Raw genomic sequence first — 23,702 nt, forward strand, 5'->3', positions numbered from 1 at the left:
GTTTTGAGGCCTATTCGAGTAGACTGCAATCGCGTTTCCGTTCTGATCCAGCATCCTTCTGGCAATTTGTTAGGATTCGAAGAGGGTGCAATACGTTACCTAATGAAATGGTACATGATTCTCGAACTGCCTCTACGCCTGTTGAGATCTGTGAGCTATTCTCTGCACATTTTTCCCAAATGTTTGAGCCACCGGTTAGTGACCCTAACCTTATTGAGGGTGGGCTACTCTACACGCCAGAGAACTTAATTAATCTCTCCGATATTTCGGTTAGCTCTGAAACAGTTGTACAGGTGTTCTTTGGGTTGAAACGTTCTTTTACTCCTGGTCCAGATGGCATTCCTGCCTCTGTTTTAATAAACTGTAAGGACGTGCTTGCTCCACACCTTGCTAAAATTTTCAACCTTTCACTTTCTCTTGGGGTTTTTCCTGCTCTTTGGAAATCCTGTTGGCTTTTTCCGGTACACAAAAAGGGATGCCGTAGCATTGTTTCTAATTATCGTGGGATAACCCAAACTTGCGCCACAGCCAAAACTTTTGAGCTATGTATCCTTCCAACCATACTTCATAGTTGTAGTTCAGCTATTAGCCCTAAACAGCATGGGTTTATGCCTGGTAGGTCTACTTCAACTAATCTCATGTCTTTTATTTCCAATATTTTTAGATCTGTTGAAGCCGGTACCCAACTTGATGCAATATACACCGACTTTCATGCTGCTTTTGATAGTTTGCCTCACTCTTTATTATTAGCTAAATTGTCTAAACTTGGTTTTGGTGATGGCATTATTAGCTGGCTGTCCTCATATTTAAGTAATCGATCATGCAGGGTTAAAACCGGGTCGTACTTATCTGAGGAGTTTTTTTGTACGTCAGGTGTCCCTCAGGGTTGTGTGCTAAGTCCACTTCTGTTTTCTTTGTTCATCAATGATGTTTGTAATGTTTTACCTCCTGATGGTCATCTCCTTTATGCGGATGATATCAAAATCTTTTTACCTGTGTCTTCTTCTTCTGATTGTCTGAGACTTCAGCATTACCTCAATGCATTTGCTCATTGGTGTTCATCCAATTTACTTCGCCTGTGTCCCGAAAAATGTTCTGTTATTTCTTTCTCTCACTCTCTTTCTCCTATTTTATTTAACTATACTCTCTCTAGCGCTTCCCTCTCTCGTGTTATGTCCATCCGTGACCTTGGTATTATACTTGACTGTCGTCTTAACTTTAAACTGCAGCTTGATGAGGTGCTACTAAAAGCAAATCGAACCCTTGGGTTTATCTTACGTTTTACCTCTATTTTTAGAGATCAAAGCATCCTAAGAATCCTTTATTGTGCTTTGGTAAGGCCTATTCTTGAATATGCAAGTATCATCTGGAATCCTCCCACTATTGATGGCTGTTCGAGAATTGAAAGCATTCAGCGCCTCTTTACCAGGATTGCCTTTCGTCGTTTGTTCGGTGCTGCCTCACTACCTCCCTATGAAACGCGATTGCAGTTATTCAATCTTCACTCCTTAAGCTTCCGCCGCCAAGTGTTTCAGGCTTGTTTTATTGGTGGCTTATTACTTTCTGCTACTGATGCTCCTGATTTACTCTCGTCCATCTCGCTGTATGTTCCCTCTCGTTCTCTTCGTCCACGTGATCCTCTGTCAATTGAAACACGTCATACTCTTTATACTTTCAATGACCCTCTTCTGTCCTGTTTCAGGTTGTTTAACCACTTTTACTATCTCTTTGATTTCGACTCCTCTCTTAACTCTTTCCGTAACCGTATTTTTTCTTCTAATTCCCTTTAATTATTCTCCTTAGTTTTCTATTACTCTCTTTTTTTTTGTTTTTGTTAAGTTTATGATAGTCTCTACGCTCTACTCTTGTTTTTTTTTTTCTTTTTTGCTAGGTCAAGACTAGGTTAGTTAGGCTTAGTTTTTCATGAATTATTTTGTTTATTTGTTAGTATTAAATTAGTTTTAAGTCTATTATATTTAGCCTTGATGGCGGATATTGTATGAAATAAATGAAATGAAATGAAATGAAACAAGCACAACCCTTGGTGTTGTTGTTCGGCATTGTGGTTGATGCAAATACACGTTGCTTGGGCGGTTTACCTGATGACGTTGATGGCAACACTTCTAACACTCCTACTCTACGGTACAGAAACGCAACCAAATCACTATACGAATCGATTTTCTTTTCTGCCGAATGTTCTTTCCAGCTTCGTAGTGTTGACGGATCGAGCTGACGGCTAAGCATTTGTATTAGAAGCGTATCCCATTGAGCAGTTGGTTCGCCTAATTGGGTTAATGCATTTACATTGGCTTCGAAATTTTCTATCAGTTTGCGTAGTTCATTTGCACATTCCTTTTTCAGCGCAGCATCTTCAAATAATGCTTCCTCATGCAACTGCTTCAATCTCTTTGGGTGGTTGTAGTGATTGAGCAACAGATTCCATGCCACGGAATTGGCACGCTTTGTATTAGCTGGAGTGCTGGGCCGGATAGTGATGTACGCAGGTAATACAACTTTTGTACGCCTGAATACAGCTCCGCACTATCGATCATCGCAACAAAGATCGAATGAAAGCTAGACCAATTTTGTGGCTTGCCATCGAAGACGGGAAGCTTCACGTCCGGTAGCTTGATGTTAGATGCTGGTACACATGGTTTTTTATCATTTGCTTCAACAGCACTAGCTAAATTAGCTTCAGCATCATAGTACGCTGATTCCACGGTTTGTCGAAGCGCAAGATTCTCCGCTTCATTGCCTTCATCTAGGGGCAACAGTTCATCTTGCAGGTCAATGAATTTTGCATATTGTTTTTGTACCAAAATGTTGGACCAAAATGTTGGAATAACTCAAGTGATAACACTGGGTTTTTTGCTGTAGAAAAATGTAGAGTTCTTTATTCGCTGCTACTGTATCGCCATGTGGTTTTTGACACTCGCTTCCCGTTTCTCCGTCTGTGCGCAAATGACACATGTGTTGTGTTTACAAACGGGTTGAGTTCTTATCATTCGCGTTGCGAGAACATTCGCGTTGCGCGAACAACAGCTAATGCAGGTAGGCGACAGTTTACAATGAATCTGTGTATGTCCAAACTGTCCACACTTAAAACACTGCATTTGTTTCGGGTAATAGGCTCTAGTTCTTATTTGTATACTGCCAAGGCGAATAAATTCTGTACTAACGGTAGCATTACAGGTGTCGAAGCAAAATAGTACGATGCTAGGAACTACGGGCGCCATATGGTGAGAGCGAAGCGAAAACAATACTAAGAACTCTGTATTTGCTTTGTAAAACAATGACACAATATGAACAGTGTGAAGCCTGCTCGCAAGTGGGATGAAAAGTGAAACAAAAGACAATTGTCTGCGCTAAGGCACGTGCGCGCCTTTGGTGGCCGATCGGCCTTTCTTAGAATTTCCTATGTTAAGCGACAAACCAGATTTAACTAATAAATCTATTAAAAAGCTTGGGGAATGGCTATTTGCTAATTTTAGGACTTCTGAGAATGAAAAATACACGCTTCGGCACAGGGTGTAAACAAAACAAACGAGAGCTCAATAGTATCGCCGAACATGTCAACGCCTGCTTCCGAACAATTCAATATCTCGCTGAAAGAGTCAATTATATGCTCGAACGAGTCAACAACTCGCTGAACATGTCAATAATATCATTGAAAACCCTGTAATTCGCAGCAGAAAAATGTATGTTGGTACAATTTCTCCATTCATTTTACGCGTTAAGCGCAGAACATTAATTACTTTTTGATCACTCAAGTTCTCAAGAATTTCTTCATCACTTAATCCTTTTAGATCCTGGGCAACAATAGCACACTGAACACTATTGATGGTCACATGAGGTGTAATTTTCACAAAGGTTCCATCGATTAACTTTGTAATTTTTTGTAGCTTCTCGAAGTGGATTTGGTTCCTGGTTTTCAGCAAAAGCCCCTTTCCACTGTCGATTTTGCGGCCAAACACACTAAGATCACTTCCAACGGCGTCCTTGATAGTTTTACCGACGATGAACGGGCTTACGGGCAAGGTAGAATTGTTTGCCATTTGAAGCACCAAATACTTTAGATCAGGGGTCTCCAAGCTACGGCCCGCGGGCCGCATTTGGCCCTCAAGCGCCTTTAATGCGGCCCGCGAGGGCTGGGTTAAGGTTAATTTAAATAGCTTTCTTTTCTAACAGATTATTTTTTTTTACTTCTGAAAGATGAAAATCGAGATTCCATAAAAGAAAGCTGCAGAAATTTGATATATTTCAATAGTATTTTCTTATTAAAACGAGATTTGAACTTCCACTCATTCTAAAGGTAGCGTCAAAATGGCCCTCAACAAGGTTGATTGTGAAGCAATGCGGCCCGCGAACTGAAAAGTTTGGAGACCCCTGCTTTAGATGATCATTCTCGTTTTTTTGTCTTTCCACGGGGGCATAGGTCACACCATACGAAAAGTCTCAGGAGAAAATTTCCCCCTAAGGGAGGAGGGCCTGACATGGTGTCGGCCCAAAGCAATGTCTCTTTTACCAACATGCTCCGTTAGCGATGGTCAGAAAACTGCAAAATAATAAATGCAAAATAATAAAATAATAATTTGCCTCCCTTTCTGGACCAGTGGAAATCCAACACTAACATCATCTGATTGATTCAACTTTATAAAAACTAAGAACAGTGTCCTGCGATCCTTCCGATCATATGGAATCATATCATATCCAATTATTTCAGACTAGATCACCTGTAGAAAGTTGGATTTTGGATACGGTCCCCATGTAATAATTTTGATCTCGCGCTTGCCAGGGTGACCTTCAAACATCGTTAAGGAAGGACATCGTTTAGCTGAAATAGACAAAACTGAGGTGGATTCTACATTGAAGCGGACTTATCGACTAAGGGAACTGGGGGTAGTTTCGACACCTTAAGGTTTTCCTCTGATTGCAATACTTTTGCCAATGTAAACTTACTAGTAGACATCGAAAAAGCTTTTTGGTGTATTATGTACCATCTTACGAGAAACTACGGTTCCTGGATTGATTTTGATAACATTTTGATAAAAATAAAAAAGTGTGTTTTTTGTTGCGTCACGACTGCAGTGCGGGTAAGATCGACACCATGATGGGGTAAAATCGACACCTTAGGGGTGATTTCGACACATTGGTTTTAGCGTTCAAAATAGCAAACTCTGATGGCCTGTAGTTTTCATTGAAGTTCAACAAAGTATTTCGTACCAATTTTACGAAAAATTAACACAAAACAGTATTGAAATATACGAAAAAATTAAGATACAAGCAAGAACAAAAATTTCATTTCAAATAGCATCGGACCAGACTCCATGTAGTAGAAGCTGCGGCGATAGCATCTGGTTTACGGAATAATTGGTTAAGATTCCTTTAAAAAAATAACCTGGCCATCTTCCAGTAATCTTTTTCTTTTTTTATAAAATCGAAGGGTGTTCAATTTTATTTGTCTCTGCCAACTCGAAAGCCAAAAATCGAACATTGGTCAATATGATTCTAAACCAGCGACTATTTTTTTCTTCAGTTAAGCCTACCCGGCCTAAAGTAAGCCTAAAATACGGTTAAAGCCATAACAATATTAACTTTCATAAGTCTAAACCATATACAAAGTACATGTTTTGAGTCCGAGTTTGGCAAACGTTCTGTGAGAGAATAATAGCTAAATTCCATAATTATAACTTCCTAGGTTTGTTGACATCTTGAATTTTAAAGCTTCTACGGTATTTTTAATTGCGTGTTTGTTCAGCTTGATTATTACGTTTGTCGTACATCGTTAAGGGACATCTTTATAAAATACAGGCACTTTCAAATTACGATATAAACAAAGTTAACATGCTACAAATAAGCATTACACTACTACCAAGTGGGGTGTCGAATTTACCCCCATTAGCCGCACAAGTTTTAGTGACATTTTATATTATATAGATTAATGTAAAAATTACGCCTTGTGATACAGAACTAATCAATAGTATTTATAAAACAATACTATTAACATCGAAACTATAATTTTGTTGAAATAACGCCACAATTCCTTAAGTCCCAGAAGTAAAAACTTACATCGGCTGTCAATCAGAACCACCATGTGTTTATTTTGTTGTTTTTTGACAATTGACAGGTTTCTGATCAGTGAAATGTGACTCAAATATTCGAAACAGTTGACATAAATAATATGTATAAGTTTTTTGTCTTCAAAAAGTTCTATAAATACAAAAACGGCAAGGTGTCGAACTTACCCGCAGTGTCGAACCAACCCCGACTTCCCCTACTCGTTCAGGCAATCATAGAAATCCTAAAAAGATTTTCGTTTCTGGAATCGTTAGAGTTTAGTGTCCTTACCTTGGGTAGGGGGACATAACTAAACTCTTTAAATGAGATGTCGATAGATGCACGAGGGGCATAGTCCTATCCCAACAGACCGAAAAATGTGAATTGCCATAATCGGTGGTGGTTTTATTTATAAACATCGAAGGGTTGTGGTTTTCTTACATCTGGTTCCGGGGTTGAACGTTATTGATTTCACCAAGTAAGTTCTGTTTATCTTTTGATGACAAGAACGATGGTTTTTGTCACTTAGTTCCTGTTTTGGGTTATAATGTATACATTGTTCCTGCTTTGGGTTAAAATGCATAAGCTGTTCCTGCTTATGGTTATGATGTATAAACGATTTCAATTGTTAAGTGTTCGTCTATGTTTACCTACGCTGCGCTTTTGGTGTAAGTTGCATGCGTTCCCGATTCACCTATTTCTTAATTGCTTTGTATCAATGTTGTGGCCGGTTGTGTTGCTATAGTATGATCTGATTTGCTGGGTGTGTTATAATGAATGTGTTGCAATGGTGTGATTTGGCTTTCCAAAATGTATTGCAATGTGTCTATACTTTATAGCGTGTATATAGCAGATATGTTACACATTATCTTTTCAGCCTGTTGAATGAGGCCAATTGGCTCAAAGTCTCTATAAAAATAAAGAAAAAAAACTTTACAGCCGCCATTGGCTTCGATTCCAATACGATTTTCATAATCTCCTCCTTGCTCAACTTATGCAGACCTTCTTGATATTCCATATTTCAAATTTCTGGGGGTTAAGCAACTCAAGCTAATCACTCGCTTTTTTGTGTTTGCGGCATATATCAACCAATAACGGTAACTTAGAAACCCTTCCCTTGTGTACGGTATGATGATGTGCAAGCATATTGCACGCGATTCGTACCTTATGCTCGTCGAACTTATCGAGTACTGTGTACGGGTCTCTTCAAATATATACAACACCCCTCTTCAATATAGGAATAAAAGCAGAAAATTGTTCACGGAGTTGAGGACTTAAACACAAAACAATAAACAAGAAACTCAATTTCAATCAACTACTGCCGATCTAATCGTAAACAAAACCAATCCACTTAAACAGCACGAAACATTTTTAATTGCTAAAAGCCATTATTGTTAAAGCCGCCACTGCATAATCAAACAAAATCAAGTACAAAGTATGTTGTACCTTCATTCGACTTTCGTAAATGCCAAAGTATAGGAGCGTCTGGTCGTTTCGAAGGTGCGTATTGGAACGATTAGTGTAAAGTTCGACATCGACAGTTTAGTTAAATGTGTGTAATGAGCAACCAAATTGCTTATATTTTCTTCGTAGTTATTCAACGGACAGCAGAAACAGTGACCATTTACTTTCTTCCCTCGTTATACCGTCTTCTTCAATGATCACGAAACGGTTGTTGTGTGTGTCTCTGCTGGTTTTAATGACGACATGCGCCAGCGGCAATAGTTGCACCGTTAAAAAGCTGTCGAGCATCCAATCAGTAGCTGCATGTCCAGGATTCAATGTTCAACTTACGCTGTATACAAACCGTCACCAGCTGGAAGTGACTTGTTCCGACAAACCCAATTTTGAACTGCTTCGTAATCTTCCCAATCTACAAAGCTTCGCGTTCAAAGAGCTGGCCTATCAGGACTGTCCACTCCCGGTCGGCAATCAATCGCTTGTGGAACTGCTCTCAGTATTTCTCAACCTTACCGAACTATCCTCCATCCAAAGGTTATTCTTCGTCGATAATGCGAAATTTTCCGACCAAATATCACTTGATCCACAGCTCTTTGCCAGCCTGCCCAAACTGCAGGTGCTGTCGATGAAAAATTCCTCCCGCATGCCGCTCGACAATCCACAGCTGTTCAAGCACTTGCCCAGCTTAACGTGGCTCGATCTGCGCCAAGGTGACGGTGATAGTCGTACCAATAAGGCACTGTTACACCCACTGAGTCAACTGATCACGCTCGAGTTGATGGAAAATGACCTGACCACCCTATCTGCTGAGTTTGTTTCCGATTTGCCTAGCCTTGAATCATTGACGTTGTACCACAATCAGTTGGAGCATATCGAACAGTTTGCTGAGCTGCCAAGTCTGACTTCATTAGACCTAACCTATAACCAGCTGATGACACTGCGGGAGGACGTGTTCGATAGGTTGCCTAGCCTTGCAAACCTCTATCTGGAGTGGAACATGTTCACAGGCCTACCAACCGGACTGTTCAAACATAACAGCAAGCTTACGGTATTTCATGCAGACAATCAGCATAGTTCCGGACTGGTGCTGGGTGATAAACTGTTCGCAGGACTAACGATGCTTCAGAATGTGTCTGTATCGAACTGTAAAATAACCATGCTTCCGGAAGGACTCTTTATTGGAGCTACCAAGTTAAGCAAAGTTGACCTCAGCGGCAACCTGCTGCAAAGTGTTCCGGAGAATCTATTTCGTGATTCACCTAACTTGAAGGAGCTCAATTTACAAAACAACGAGTTATTGAAGATGCTGCCTGACACGCTGTTGCGGGGTACCACTCAACTGCGCATTCTTATCCTTGGCCCTAACCAAACTAACAACCATATCAACAACAATGATTGAATCCAATAATTGATTTTTTTGCCATTTCCTTTTTATCCGTTACACATCTATCTCGAACGGTTTTGAAGCTATCTCGAGGATAATCTGTATATGAACAATAGTGATGCGATCGTGTCTCAAGCCGAGTCCCTGGAAACACTCAATCTCAGTGACAACCAACAAAGAGGTGAATGAGGCCAATTGGCTCAAAGTCTCTATAAAAATAAACAAACAAAAAGTGACAACCAAGTCGAACAGACGTGGAAGGAACCAAGTGGAAGCAACCGATATATTTTACTTCGACGACTTAACAAACCATATATGCCCTACTTCATTCTACACTATTGGCTTGGTGATCGCTCTCATCCTTTCTTACAACGCTTTCATGAAAATGTTTAGGAAATAGGAAACCTCCTATCTTTAAATTTTTCGCTCAACTTGATCACAGTCGTGAGCTATACACACTTCCCATTCCTACCGTCCAGTGCTATACAAACTAATAAATTTGCAACCGAACACAATTACTAATAACTCTCAACAAATTGATAGTACTATCTGCATGTTATGCAATATCCTGCTTGTTAGTAATCCGTGCAAAATACATGATTGATTTTTATTTTTGTTACGTATATTGTCTAGCTATTATACAACATTTCACAGTTGGTAATTATATCTGATCAACTTCGAACCTTATTAAAATGAACATCATATATAACAAGACAAGAACATATTACAAACAGGCTGTACTGGCAAACGAATAAATAAATAAGTAAGTAAACAACATAAAGCACCTGATCCTCAATCTTCAATGCAAGATAAACTTAAGACTACTTGTACTAACGCTGAGAGTTGTTTAAAGAGTAGTGTTGACATAAACACCACGAGGCCACAGCTTACAGTCGGTATGTTAAGGCCGGGAGACATTGTCCGTACTCGCTAGTGTAATTTCTATTTTCACTAGCGCATCTGGTGGCGGCTGGTGGAATCTTTTTTTCGTCATCCAGGGAATAGTCGTTCCGGATTTCAAATTTAAGTTGTTTTTTACCGTTTTTAATGCGAAAACGGCTAAAACACTTGCACAACATCATTTATCTATCAATTATAAAGCTTTTCCAGTCCAATTCAAGTGAAAAACATAGGAAAATAAGATATTTTCTGAAGCAGCTCCATATTGTTTGGTAAAATGCCTATCAGTCGCCGCCTGATGCGTTAGTAAAAATCGAAATTACAATTAGCGAGTACGGACAATATCACCCTGCCTTTAGATTGAGAAATTCAGTGGTCTCCTACCTGTGGTCTGTGGCGTTAACAGAAGTGGCCCAGGAGAAAAAAGTTTTTTTAAGAAAAGTTTATTTCAATACATATCGTGCAGTTTATTTCCCACAGTCAAGATTAAATTTTCATCAAGGACGTCTAGAATAACATTTAAACATATTTTTGATTAAAAACTTAGAACTAAGTCTATAAAATGTATGCCTTCAATAAATTCGGGCCGCTTTTAATGTATTTTCAAAGCCAAGAGATCCGCAATATTTAAAAGGGTGGTGAGCACTATTTTGCACACATGGTTCCTATAATTAGTCACATACTTCTGGTATTTTTTATCCATCTCCGGTCTACAAATGCATCGGGTGCATATAAAGGGTTGTTACTACGAATGTAACAATTTGTGAGTATCTTTGTTCGACTTTTTTTTAAACTGTCGCTGACGTATTATTAAGTTTCATTTCGATTAGTTTTGTTTGTAAGTTTTCGTAAGTTCTCTCGATTAATTTTTGTTAGCACCTTCGATGGCGCTTATTACTCTAAAGCTTGTATACCTTGAACCTATCTAACCCAGACCATGGCCGAACTTAGCATAATTATTTCCATAATTTCCCCTAATTTTATTCTTCCGTTGCACCGTCTGGTGTCAGCTGTTGTATTTGTAATTGTAAAGAAAGCTTGTTTCCTGTAAAACTCTTTAATTAACGCCTTTACTTATCGTACTAAGTTTGCATTGATTGAGAGCAGGGAAGATATAAAATTTACCATGTTTATATAATTGTTCGAAAACATTTGTTAAATCGAAAAATATTCCAACCGAAAAGCTCATCTTTTATATTGATTGTATCTTCGGAGTTATTTTCTGAAAACTACTAGCTGCAGGACTGTTGTAAAGTACATCAATTACTTTCCCGTATAACCATTTGATCGAAGAAGTCTCGCATTCGAGAAAATTTGCCCGTCCAGTTTGAACTAGATCGAAAAAAGGATCCTTTCGGATCGGAAAAGGAAAATCGATCCTTATGATCAAACATCCAACAAGCTGCAAAGTACTCCGCAAATATGTCATGACAGAACTGAGGAATACCATCTCTAACTCCATGTACTATTCCCGTGAGCTCAGACACTTTAGCAATATCCTGTAAGCATTGATCACCATCGCGTAGTTCATCCGAAGTAAGCAGTTTAGATCTCGTTGGTTTGTCAAACAAAACAAACAGCGCCATCAAACAGACTTGTGATTTGGTCATAATATGCTTATACTGGCTGTGTTGATCAGGAGAAAGGCTACCAAACCTGTTTGGATCGAACAAACTTGTCAAGAGACCGAACCAATCCACTTGATAAGCTTCCATAATGTATTCCAATAATTTGTATTTTCGATGGTTTCCAGCATATGTGTCATCCTTAAAGAAAGCAACGTAATGAAATGCATTCCATCCATTTCTTGAATTCACTTCCGACAAATCAAAACCGTTGGCAATCAAGCAGTGCAACATGAAAACACAACCGTTTTGAGCCGTCCAATGAAGTAGGTTGCGCCCTTCATCGTCGATACTGTGCAGATCGATTGATTGATGCAGGAGGTATTTGAATGCAGGTATTAATCTTTCATGAGAAATGGTTCTCTTCAACTTCACTAACCATTGCATGATGTTCCGAATAAGCTCGTTCTGGATGATGGTATTAGTTTTACGAACAATGTATCTGATTACCTGTAAATTACCTCCTTGTAGTGCGTAAATTAGTAGACGTTTGATTACATCTCGTTCAGGGCGCGGTTCATCTTCAAAACATAGGGAATGATTTGGAATACAGCAGTTAGTGGGATAGTGATTTACATCCACAAACGACAAGTCACAATCATTTTCCACATCACAGTGCATCGGCTCTTCCATATCTTCTACTGTGTGAATATTTAGATTAATGCAGAGTTGTTGAAAGAGTACGATCAATGCTTTCATATTTGTATTTTTAATAGCACATTTAACAGTATCAATAAGTGTTTCATTATCCACTTCTTTAAGCAGAGAATCGTTTAACTCACTTGCAATAATCATTGCAATATTGATAGCTCGATACTTTAATGCTACTTCAAAAACCGCAATTAATGTTTCTTCCGGAATCTTATCACTAAATCGTAATACTATTTGTTCAAATAATACATATATATTACACCTTACGATTTCGTGTAAGACCGATACATTTTGCAAATCAGGCAGGGGCGAGAATATGTCAACACGTTTTTCGTCGAGCAAATACTTTGCTAAGCTAGTTTGAAAGCGATCTGAAGCCAGTTTGGTATAATCATGTGTCTCTAAACATTTGAAGCAGACATGTGCATGGTTCAATAAATCTCTTAAGTCATTTGTCATTGTTTGTTCGACCAAGACATTCTCATCTACAGTAGCTTGAAGATTTAATAGAATGTCAATCGATTCATTATTTTCATAGGCAAAAGCATAATCTAATGCACTCCAGCCGAAAAGCTCATCTTTCGCATTGATTGATTCTTCAGACATATATTCCAACAACTGGTTGATTTCTTCTAAACGTTCATCCACAACAGCCACGTGTAATGGTAAACGTCCAAGATCGTCTTTCTTCTCGACATCTCCAGGATTATTGAAAAGCACATCAAGCACCTTTTCTTCCGATTGGTTGAGTACAGCCATGTGAAGTTCACAGTAAATGCTTTCCTTTAAAACCATTCGATCGAAAAAGTCTCGCATTCGAGAAAATTGGTCAGTCCAGTAGGAGCTAGATCGGAAAAAGGATCCTTTTCTGAATCGATCCTTGTTATCAAACATCCAACAAGCAGCAAAGTACTCCGCAAAAATTCTATGACAGAACTGAGGAATCCCATCTCGAACTCCTTGTACTATTCCTGTAAGATCTGAAGCCTTTTCAATGTCCTGCAAGCATTGATCACCATCGCGTAGTTCATCCGAAGTAAGCAGCTCAGATCTTGTTGGTTTGTCAAACAAAACAAACATCGCCATCAAACAGACTTGTGATTCGGTCACAATATTCTTAAACTGGCTGTGTTGATTAGGAGAAAGGCTCACAGCGAGGCTGCCAAACTTGTTTGGATCGAACATACTTGTCAAGAGACCGAACCAATCCACTTGATAAGCTTCCATAATGTATTCCAATAATTTGTATTTTCGCTGGTTTCCAGCCCATGTGTCATCCTTAAAGAAAGCAACGTAATGAAATGCATTCCATCCGTTAGTTGAATTCACTTCCGACAAATCAAATCCTTTGTCAATCAAGCAGTGCAACATGAAAACACAACCGTTTTGAGCCGTCCAATGAAGTAGGTTGCGCCCTTCATCGTCGATACTGTGCAGATCGATTGATTGATGCAGGAGGTATTTGAATGCAGGTATACATCTTTCATGAGAAATGTTTCTCTTCAACTTCACTAACCATTGCATGATGGTTCGAATAAGCTCGTTCTGGATGATGGTGTTAGTCTTGCAAGCAATGTACCTGATTACGTGTAGGTTACCTTCTCGCACTGCGTAAATTAGTAGACTTTCGATTACATCTCCTAGAGCAACACTTTCATCTCCGGATTGATTGATACAACAGGAAGAGGAACATGTATCTACAATCATAGGCGGTAAATTACACTCTTCTTCAGCAACACAGGGCATGTCTTCCATATCTTCAACTGTGTGAATATTTAGATTAAAGCAGAGTTGTTGGAAATGTAAAATAAAAGAGTTCATGTTTTTTCTCTCAATGGCAAACTTCAGAGTACCAATTAGTGCTTCATTATCAACTGCCTTTGGAAGAGAAACGTTTAACTCACTCGCAATAATCATTGTCGTATCGTGTGTTCGATATATGCCTGGCTTTTCCAACAATGCTATGAATTTGGCTTCCTCAATCTTTCCTCTCGATTGAATGACGAATTGTTTAAATAAATCTTGCATGTTATCTACTATCATTGCCTCAACGATCGATGCGTCGTGTAGATCAACCTGAGGATGGAATATGTCAACACGTTTTTCGTTGAGCAAATACTCGACCACTCTTCGATGAAAGCTTTCTGCGAACATTTTGGTATGTTCATAAGCGTTCAAACATTGTCCACATAGATCTGCATGGGTTAATAGACCACCTAATTTACTTGCAACTGTTAGTTCAAGTAAGGTTTGCTCATGCACTATCGCCTTATGTTTTAACAGCGTGAGAATCATTCTGATTTTTCCAAAAACAAACGCATAATCTAATGCACTCCAGCCTAAAAGCCCATCCTTCACATTGATTGATTCTTCTGATAAGTTTTCCAGTAACTGTTCGATGGTGTAAACGTTTATCCACAACAGCCAAGTGTAATGGTAAACGTCCAAGAGCATCCTTCTTCTCGACTGCTACAGGACTGGTGTGAAGTATATCATCCACCTGTGCGTTCGATCGGTTGAGCACAGCCATGTGCAGTTCACAACCAATGCTTTCCCTTAAAACCATTCGATCGAAAAAGTCTCGCAGTAGAGAAAATTCGTCCGTCCAGTAGGATCTCGATCGGAAAAAATCTACTTCCCTGAATCGATCCTTGTTGCCAAACAACCAACAAGCGGCAAAGTACTCCGCAAATATTCGATGGCCGAACTGCGGTATGTCATCTAGGAGACCTAAAATGATTCCAGTCTTTTCATTTCCTTGAAGTATTTCCTTTAGGTAGTTGGTGACTAACAGTTGTTCTTCGTTTGACAACAGCCGTTTTCGTTCCTCTTCATGAAAAAGGGTAAGAATCGCAAACAGCTTTAGCTTTTCTTTGCGATCCTTGTTAGCTGACAAAGTTAGTTGCTGCAGAGCAGGAATGAGTAGTGCTGTATCGGTTGTGCCACATTTATCTGCGTTCAATATTACTAACTTTTGCTCTACAAAATTCGATACTAATTGAAGTTGATCAATGTACTGTTGGTCGCTTATTGCTCTTTCGACAGTTCGGCTAGAAAAATCGACATACCGCTCCAGTATTGGTAACAGCATCGCACATCTCATGTATAAAAACAAGGGCGTAGACATTAGTTTGCTCATTCTTCTGAAGTTTAGAACATACAAAAGATACAACACACGATAACGGTCGTTTTTTCTGCATTTTTTCCAATCAGCTGACATGCGCCAAAGATAATTATATATGAGATTTAGTTGATCTATCATTGAGAACGGGCTTAATTGGTATATCTCACAGTTATGGAATGTTTTCTTCAATTCCGCTATGAAATTGTATGGCCTTGAGGAGATATATAACTTATGAATTCCAGCAAAAGTAGCCAGTCTGCCCAAATACGACATCACAAAATCCTTATAATGTGGGGCAATTTCATCAAATCCATCAAAAATGATAACGAATTGCGATGAGTTGAGCTTTTCCACAAACAACCGCACCACTAGCAATTGTTCTACACTCAGGGACAACGTGGTTGCCGTGCCATCGTCAAGCGCTACTTTTCCGCCCGAAACTGCTAAAATTTGAACCGTTTGCTTGGCCTGGTTTCTAATTTCATTCGATTCATACGCGGATAGAATGCTTACAGTAGTTGCAAACAGCGTCAGTTGAAATAGACGGAACAAGATCCTGATTGTGGTTATATCATCCACAGGTGTGAGGTGTGCTTTCTGCAATTCGTTGAAATCCGCAGAATACTTAAAAGCATGCATACGAATCACACACAAAGAGGGATCGTTGCGCGATAAGTACGACGCAAGCCAGGTGAAATAGGAGGACTTTCCACACCCCGCATCATCTAAAATGATGTGCACTTTCGATTGGTTACTAAACTTGTACGGCATTTGGTAGTTGAGACTTGCTTGTGATGTGATGGCTACATCCAACCTTTCAACTGTATCTTGTCCAGGAAGTATTAAACTATCAAAAGACGGTTTCTCAGAATAGTTTCCATGAAAGCCATCAAATCGAAGTTTCGATTCTACGACACTATTTTCTGACTTTGTTTCATCATCATTATATGGCTGTAGACTACGCGGAATGTACCATGAGCTTATCGTTTGAAAGTTCCGTTGATTTATGTTTTTAACCTCATTTTGATCGATTTGATGACCATATCTTTCCAGAACTTTGCATAACATGCTCAACGAGTCCGTTTTTCGCACAATCTGATTGAGAGCGATTGTTGTTTCAAAAAGAAACAACTGTTTATATCGCTCAAATAGCTGTTCCCTTGACTCCTTGGTAAGATCACTAACTAATAAACAATCTTCTGGTAGATCATTTTCAGCAACTTGTTCAATGACGATGAGTTTAATTATATTGGCTCTTGCATGATTCTCAATATTGGCAAGTAGCTCTTCGTCCAATGCGCCAAGAATCGTTATAATAGTATTAGTGGATAGTCCGACCTCGGAAATAAACTTCATCACATCTAAAAGAACAGTACACAAGTTGTCTTTCAATTGACCTCCTGTACTATCTACAATTAGACAGTTGTAGTCAAGCAGCTGTGCCGTTTGTTTCACAATCACTGAACTCATTTTCATGTTAGCTGTGGTATAATATCGATGAATACGATCGCATGACTTTTCATTAAAGAAATTATGAATTTTAAGACTCCTGAGAGAGCAAGGTTCTAAAGCAATGGTTGAATACAAATTGCTTTCGCCGTCTAAATATCGCTTGGTAGACTTTTCAATCTTACAGTAACTATCGTTTACTTTCAGTTCTATGAACTTCTTTTTAATGTTTTCCAGATTTATATCATCACGTGGATTTTCTCTCAGAGCGTGAAGGAGTATGTTTTGTAGATTTTCAAACTTATCTTTCTTATCATTGACCCATGGTGGCATCAGCCCCAGCGCTTGTTCCAGCAGCTCTGTATCATTTTTTGTACCGCACACTAACAAGAACTTATCACTAAATTGTTCAATCATAGCGTCAACTTTTGCATACGGCTCATTGACTGAGTTGGAGTTGGAAAGGAGTTTCTCAAACCTGCTTGCTATCAAAATGTGTGTCGCTTCGGGTTTCTCTTTCGGTGCATTTGATTTGTCTTTTTTACTTCCTAGAGCAGTCTGAATCATCCCGGCAAGGGTTTTTCCTGCAGTACTTTGTGGCTGTTCGATCAACTTGTATACGCCCGGCTTAACCTTTTCAACGCAGGCTCCAATTAAATCACTGTACAGTTGAAAGATATAGCAATCTTCACCATTAATTTCCTTTTTGTCTTTAATGCAAGATGCAAGCATCTTTCCTAACTCTTCCAAACTGGTTTTTCTTAGCCTATTTTGTATGGTATTGTTTTGCTGATTTATGACGTAACTTTTTCCACCGATACTGTCTAGCAAAGGTGAGATGCCGTCAGCAGATGGTTGTGCTTGGGGTACAATTATCGTAACTTTATCATCTACCTTTACGTTAGTACACAGAACGTACCTATGGGACGCTTTCAAGACGTTAGCATTATGCTCGGATAGATCCTCTCGATGGTGTTGAAGCTCCAGATATGACGCAAAGTAGGTAGGGATGGAATAAGGACCCTTTGAAGTAAGTCCACTAAGTAAATCATGATGTGTAATAGACTTCAACTTTCCCACTGGATCTTTATGTTTAGCTTGAATGTAAACAGTACCCTTGGGTACAGTTGCATTTTCGTAGTGCAGGACTATATCGTCAAACTTGCCGCCATCCTTGTTTTCCATCGTGATCTCGAATTTTGGTAGTTGTCGTTCGCAATGTAGATTGAAAGCTCGAAGAAGTATAATCATTCCTAGTTGTAGGTGGTAAAACATACCATGATAGGAAGACGTTCCCTTGGCTTCGTTTTCATCCAATGGTTTTGAGATTTTGCTGGCTGACGGCATCGAGTCATTGTTTTCAGCTGTTGCACTATGGTCAAATGACGCTTTTCGTTTTTGCGCTTGTCCATTCATGTTTTGGGTTCCTGTAAATATACATACAATAAACCCACCTATATCGTGTAATAATTGGCGGCCGATAGAAATATAAGACGCAATGAGTACCTGGTTCAAATTGTCGCTGAATCGAAACTGTACAAATTAAACTGAGATTGAGTTGGTGTTTTCAACGATGATTTTAACTGTAACAAGAGAAATTTGTAGTATCATTTAAATCAATTCATAGCTCTTGTCTTCTTACACTTTTGATAAGAGAAAGCAGACTATGATATTGAGCCGTATTGTTTGAATAATGTCATACACTAAAAGTGTTAAAATTTTGGTTGCTCAATAAATCGATGGTAGACACAACTTGTTCGTAATTTCTGCAAATATCTTGACCAGTGATGAAGCTGATAAATGAAGCTAAATCGAATAAAAAAATGTTGCTAAATGTTGATACGATTCGACAAATTAGTCTTTTTGAGCTTGTGTTCAAAAATATGGTTCGTTAGGCCGATCCCGTGGTACAGTCGTCAACTCGTACGACTTGAACAACATGACCTGCATGGGTACAAGTTCCATTCGAACCATGCCTTCCATACTAAGTGCTAACTACATTCAACTACATGTACAGGTAATCAATTAGTCACTGATAGCCAAGCCCAGTAGTAGTAAAGGCAAACCTAGAACGATAACGCGTCAAATAAAAAGAGGAAGGTTATCATACTTTGTCTGTTTAATTCCTACTTACTTACACCATTCACTTACTTACTTATCCGGCGCTACAGCCGCTTTGCGGTCTTGGCCTGCCTCAGGAGTGTCCGAAACCGCTCACGGTCTCGCGCCTTCGTCTGCCAGTCCGTTTTTAACCCTAAGTTTACAAAAACACTCGAACTCGAAGTAAAAGAAAAAAATATACACCTTTGATTACATGGGCGAATGTGTCATCTTTGAGTGCGTAATCTTATTTTTCATAAGCAAAAGGAGCTTTTTTGGATGTCTGTTTTGGTTAATTCTGCAGTTCTGCAATTGTCATACCACTATAGACAATTGTCATACCACTTGCCCTAATCCACTTGCCCTAATACACTTGGACCATATTTTGATATGCCTAATTTATTATTTGCTTTGAAACATCTATTATTAGCTGTGTTAAATAATAAATTAAAAAAAAGACAAATAACGTCATACCTATCACCCAAATGGTAAGGCGGTTCGAATAAATTTAACTTTGCGAAGTATAAAAGCTGTCCTAATATTTTAGATTTTTCAATGAAACCAAATACTGCGCGTTCGAGGTTTTACTTTAATACACAACTTTTGGAATGCTAGTAATCTATTACAGATGATTCCCATGGTAGAGTCTTCAAGCGTACGAACATGTCCACCATTCGTTAAACTCATAGGCCCATCAGAAATGAGCAATTTGTACTTTAGATTCTATCATATCAAACTAGGTGGACAAAATGTTGAAGCATGTGCGATGGAATTGAGAACGACTAATCATTGTTGAACCAGCCGTTCATCAAAATACAAGTCTGCACGAATAGTGAAGGAAAAATCGGTAAAAGATCGTCAATACACGACAAACACCACATTTCACAAACTGAAAATGATCCTATTGCTTGTACAAACTTTGATGGTGGTCTATTTCTCTCTCTAGCTTACCCAGGTGACTTTACCCTGTCTAAACAACACACTGTGAGAAGCTGAATGATTGAACTGAAGTGGTCTGTAATCGATAAACGAAGAAATAAAATTGGCGGGTAATCTTATCGCGTAAAGCATTACCCTCTATTCTGATCTCTTTTTTGTGAGAATGATGATAAGGAAACGATATATGTAAGAATCCCCACCCTCCTCATCATATATGCGAGTGCACATGTTTTCGATTGCAAACATCTGGATTATCAACATTTTCAACTTCACGCACTTTACTGTATATGGTCATATCATCCACCATTATAAAACCTTATCAATGTTTTCGCCTTCATTCTTTTTATCCATGCTTGCGAAAAAAAAAACTTCCGGATGTACTCGATTCGCAAACGATTCGTTCCTTAGAATTCGATCGGCTTTCAATATTTCGTATCATTTGTTTGACTACAATGTATCTGTGTCTCGTTGCCGTTTACGTCTTCTTGACTCCGTTTTTCCAATGATACAGTTTGTTACAGTAGGGGGGACGGGGTCGAAAAATCACAATTTTTGCGTTACGTGGTTGATGGATGACGCCTTATAGCAAAAGCGTAATTGCCTTTGCGATATATTTCAATGAAACTTTTGCATTGTCCCTTTTTTATAAAACGTCAAAATCTAAATTTGCATCATTCAACAACTTGAAAAATGGAAACAAACCCCAATCGTCTTTAACACCACACATTGTTTGAAAACTCCCATTTCAAACCAAGAGAAACCAAGCTATCTGGACGTGCCCCTGAGTGAACATCTGAGCCATCCGAACACTATCCAAAAAGGGTGACATCGGGTCCACATCCCGTAACATAAAGTTCCTTTCAGAAAGAATCAAAGTCAAGTGTTCCAACATTATCAGAACCTTTGAAAAATCCTTTATCGAATGATGTATATGTTTCGCAATTCATCGTGTTTCAATTATTCCAATTCCAAATGAATATTGTTAACATTTTTCAATTTCTTACAAACAAACTAATCAAGATTTTTTGCGTTTAAAATTTAAATTTACCTTCAATGAAGGTTGTGCATACGTTTTGCTTCAAATTGCGAACTGTAGTCAATAACGCACACCGTATGTCAAACTCATATAGTCATTTGGATATGAATGGCAGTAAATTTGTTCTACAGTTCTTGCAACATTACGATATCAATCGCTGAACGTAACGTACACCTAGGACGCATTGGAATAACTCAATTTTCGAAAAAAAACACGATCTTCTGCCGGGTGTTGGAGTGTAGCATAACTGATATACAGTACTTATTATAAACCACACTGTCAGCTATAGACACATTATAACACACTTCGGCCAAATCACACTATTTAAACTCATTCATGATACCACGCTCAGCAAATCATATCACACTTTACCGACATTCCTGGAAGAGTTCAGGCCACTTCGTTCATATAAAAACAATTGTGACACACTTATTGAAAACACCCAAAACATACATAATAAGCATATCAGGCGTTACTACGCCAAACTAGGTGAACTGATAACGCACAGCAACTTACAAGCTCAGCGACGAAAACATTCCTTCTTTAGCAACAACAGTTGAAACCTCCTTTTGCAATACATTCTAACCACAGCTTAGGCACACATCGAAAAACACCTCGCACCAATTCAATTTATAAATTGTTACCAAACGTTGGCAGTAAGAGAAATTTCTTAAAGGCTTCTATGATCGCCTAGACGATCAAGTGTTGAAAAGTGCACTTCGAACTAAGTTTACTTCCACCTCGGCTCAAGTCAGCAAAATACTGACCTACCACGACGGTGCTCGACGTCCAGTTGTGTATGAACGATCACCACATTAAATGGCGACTGTGACCTTAATCTGCAATCGACGGGCAGATGTTTATGTAAATTCAAGCAAAATGTGAGACGTACAACGTTAACGTACAACTAAAGAGTAAGTGACGTGTTAACGCGTGGAAAGCCATTGGAGGCGTATGAACAAGAAGTGTGAAATGTGAATTTACGGAAAATTAATCAATGAAGATAGCCCAAGTGATCTATAATAACGGTTTATAAACAGCCAGAAGCAAGTGCAGTGCAGTGCAGAATGAAAAATAAAAACCATTTACTGCAGTGTACTGCAGAATGAATGTTTAATTGATGAACAAACATTACCCGTACACAGTGTTGTGAGAACCTATCCCAATGTGTAAAAGCGTATTAACGCTCATGCGATGGATTTACCAGTAGAGTAAGGTTGAAACGAGAAACGATGGAAGCTTAAAAAAAGTTAACTTTTCACAATTACACACAGCATAATAGAGAGTTATAAAATGGGTAACGACGCGTCAAACCCTAAAGCTAATGCGAGAATGGACAAGTTTCCCAACCCCGACAAGACATCGAGCGACGACTGACGACATCTTAGAACTGCTCATCAAATATCGATGTTGAGCCAACCCTGACTTCTCCTACCAAACACAGATTAAACAGCAAGCACTGGTATAGATGTAACGTAAAATCATCATCAGCAGCAACAATATTCCATTAAGGTATTGCAACTTTAGAATATAATCAAACGGGGTTTCAAGCTAGGAAAAGTGTTCTCTAAATATATCATAAAAGTAAACAAAAGCAATACGAAAAAGGAGTGTCTGTTATATACGTAACTAAAAAAAGTATAAGTTAGTAACTATATGTGTCAAAATCGAAATATTGAAATAAAGCTTTGGAAAAAAATAAAATAGTTCAAAAACACGATTTTTAGTGCACTAAACAATCGGCGGTACTGGTGAACTCTATTGTCGAAAAACCAGTGGGTTAGGCAATAAAAAACCTACACGGTTTTCAAAATTTGTATCTATGAATTTTGATCCATCTAATTGATCTAATTTTGATCTATGAGGTCTATGAAATGAGTGAAAATGAGCGTCGCGGCGAACGTTCCCGGGTACGAACGAGTTCACCGGTACGGCTGAATGTCTGAAAGACGTGAGGTTAATTTGATTGCTCCTTTCATTCAATTTTAATTATAATGGTATGTAAATGTAAGTAATGAAACAAACCTCACGTTTTTAACTTACTTTATTAGTCCATTAAAAGGTTTTTCTATTTTTTCTCTAATTGCGTTTGATATTTCGTTAATCAGACGCACCCTACTATTTACACATATTACCAGACATTGAACCGTTTACAACTTTACACTTATAGTTTCCTGAATATGGTCACATGGATAATTTTAAGTACAGTTCGCCAAATTCAACGTGAAGAGAGAAAGATAAGCAACAATCGAGAAAGAAGAAAAAAATTCACTTTAGCAACGAATAGAAACAGGGGAGAAAGCAATCTAGAGCGTAAAATAATAATATAATAATATAATAATAATATAATAATAATAATAATATTAATAATAATAATAATAATAATAATAATAATAATAATAATAATAATAATAATAATAATAATAATAATAATAATAAATTAAGATTGAACATAGCAAATAAATCATTAATATTACTAGCTGATACAGGAACATCAATACATTTATGCAAAGCAAGCATTTTAGAAAAAAGCATGACCCAATACGTTCTGATACAATATCATTAACTGAAGGGATATCTAATACACCAATTTATTCAAAAGGAAGTACAACATCCACTATAAACTTCAAGAATCTAGAATTGGAACACGATTTTGTATTACTTCCATATGAATTCAATATAGAAGCAGATGGTATATTAGGCACAGACTTTTACAAACTATACAAATTTTCAATAAATTATCATTTAGAAATGATTACATTTACGTGTCAGGGAGAAAAAAATCAGCATAGCATCGAAGAAGATGGTGAAAAAGTATTTAAAGTATTTGAGTATTTTATAATTTATTGAGATAAAATTCCCACTTCAGAAATTTATACTGTGAAGAAAATTGTAACAGAATATAACGATATATTTTGCATAGAGCATGATCCAATTACTGCTAATAACGTTTACAGTGAAAAAAATGAATTGAAC

The 23,702-nt window shown here is 38.2% G+C and overlaps 1 protein-coding gene across 1 annotated transcript; it reads right to left on the minus strand.

The window, feature by feature from the left end:
• Nucleotides 1-10,360: 10,360 nt before the first annotated feature.
• On the minus strand, nt 10,361-14,532 carry LOC120957073 (uncharacterized). Its single transcript, XM_049608286.1, has 2 exons — nt 13,247-14,532; nt 10,361-11,458 (listed from the first exon to the last, which is right to left on the minus strand). The coding sequence occupies exons 1-2, from the start codon at nt 14,530-14,532 to the stop codon at nt 11,062-11,064; spliced, it is 1,683 nt and encodes a 560-aa protein (XP_049464243.1). The 3' UTR covers nt 10,361-11,061.
• Between the last annotated feature and the right edge of the window lie 9,170 nt (nt 14,533-23,702).

Source organism: Anopheles coluzzii, chromosome 3 (genome assembly GCF_943734685.1).
Source record: "Anopheles coluzzii chromosome 3, AcolN3, whole genome shotgun sequence".
NCBI lineage: Eukaryota > Metazoa > Arthropoda > Insecta > Diptera > Culicidae > Anopheles > Anopheles coluzzii.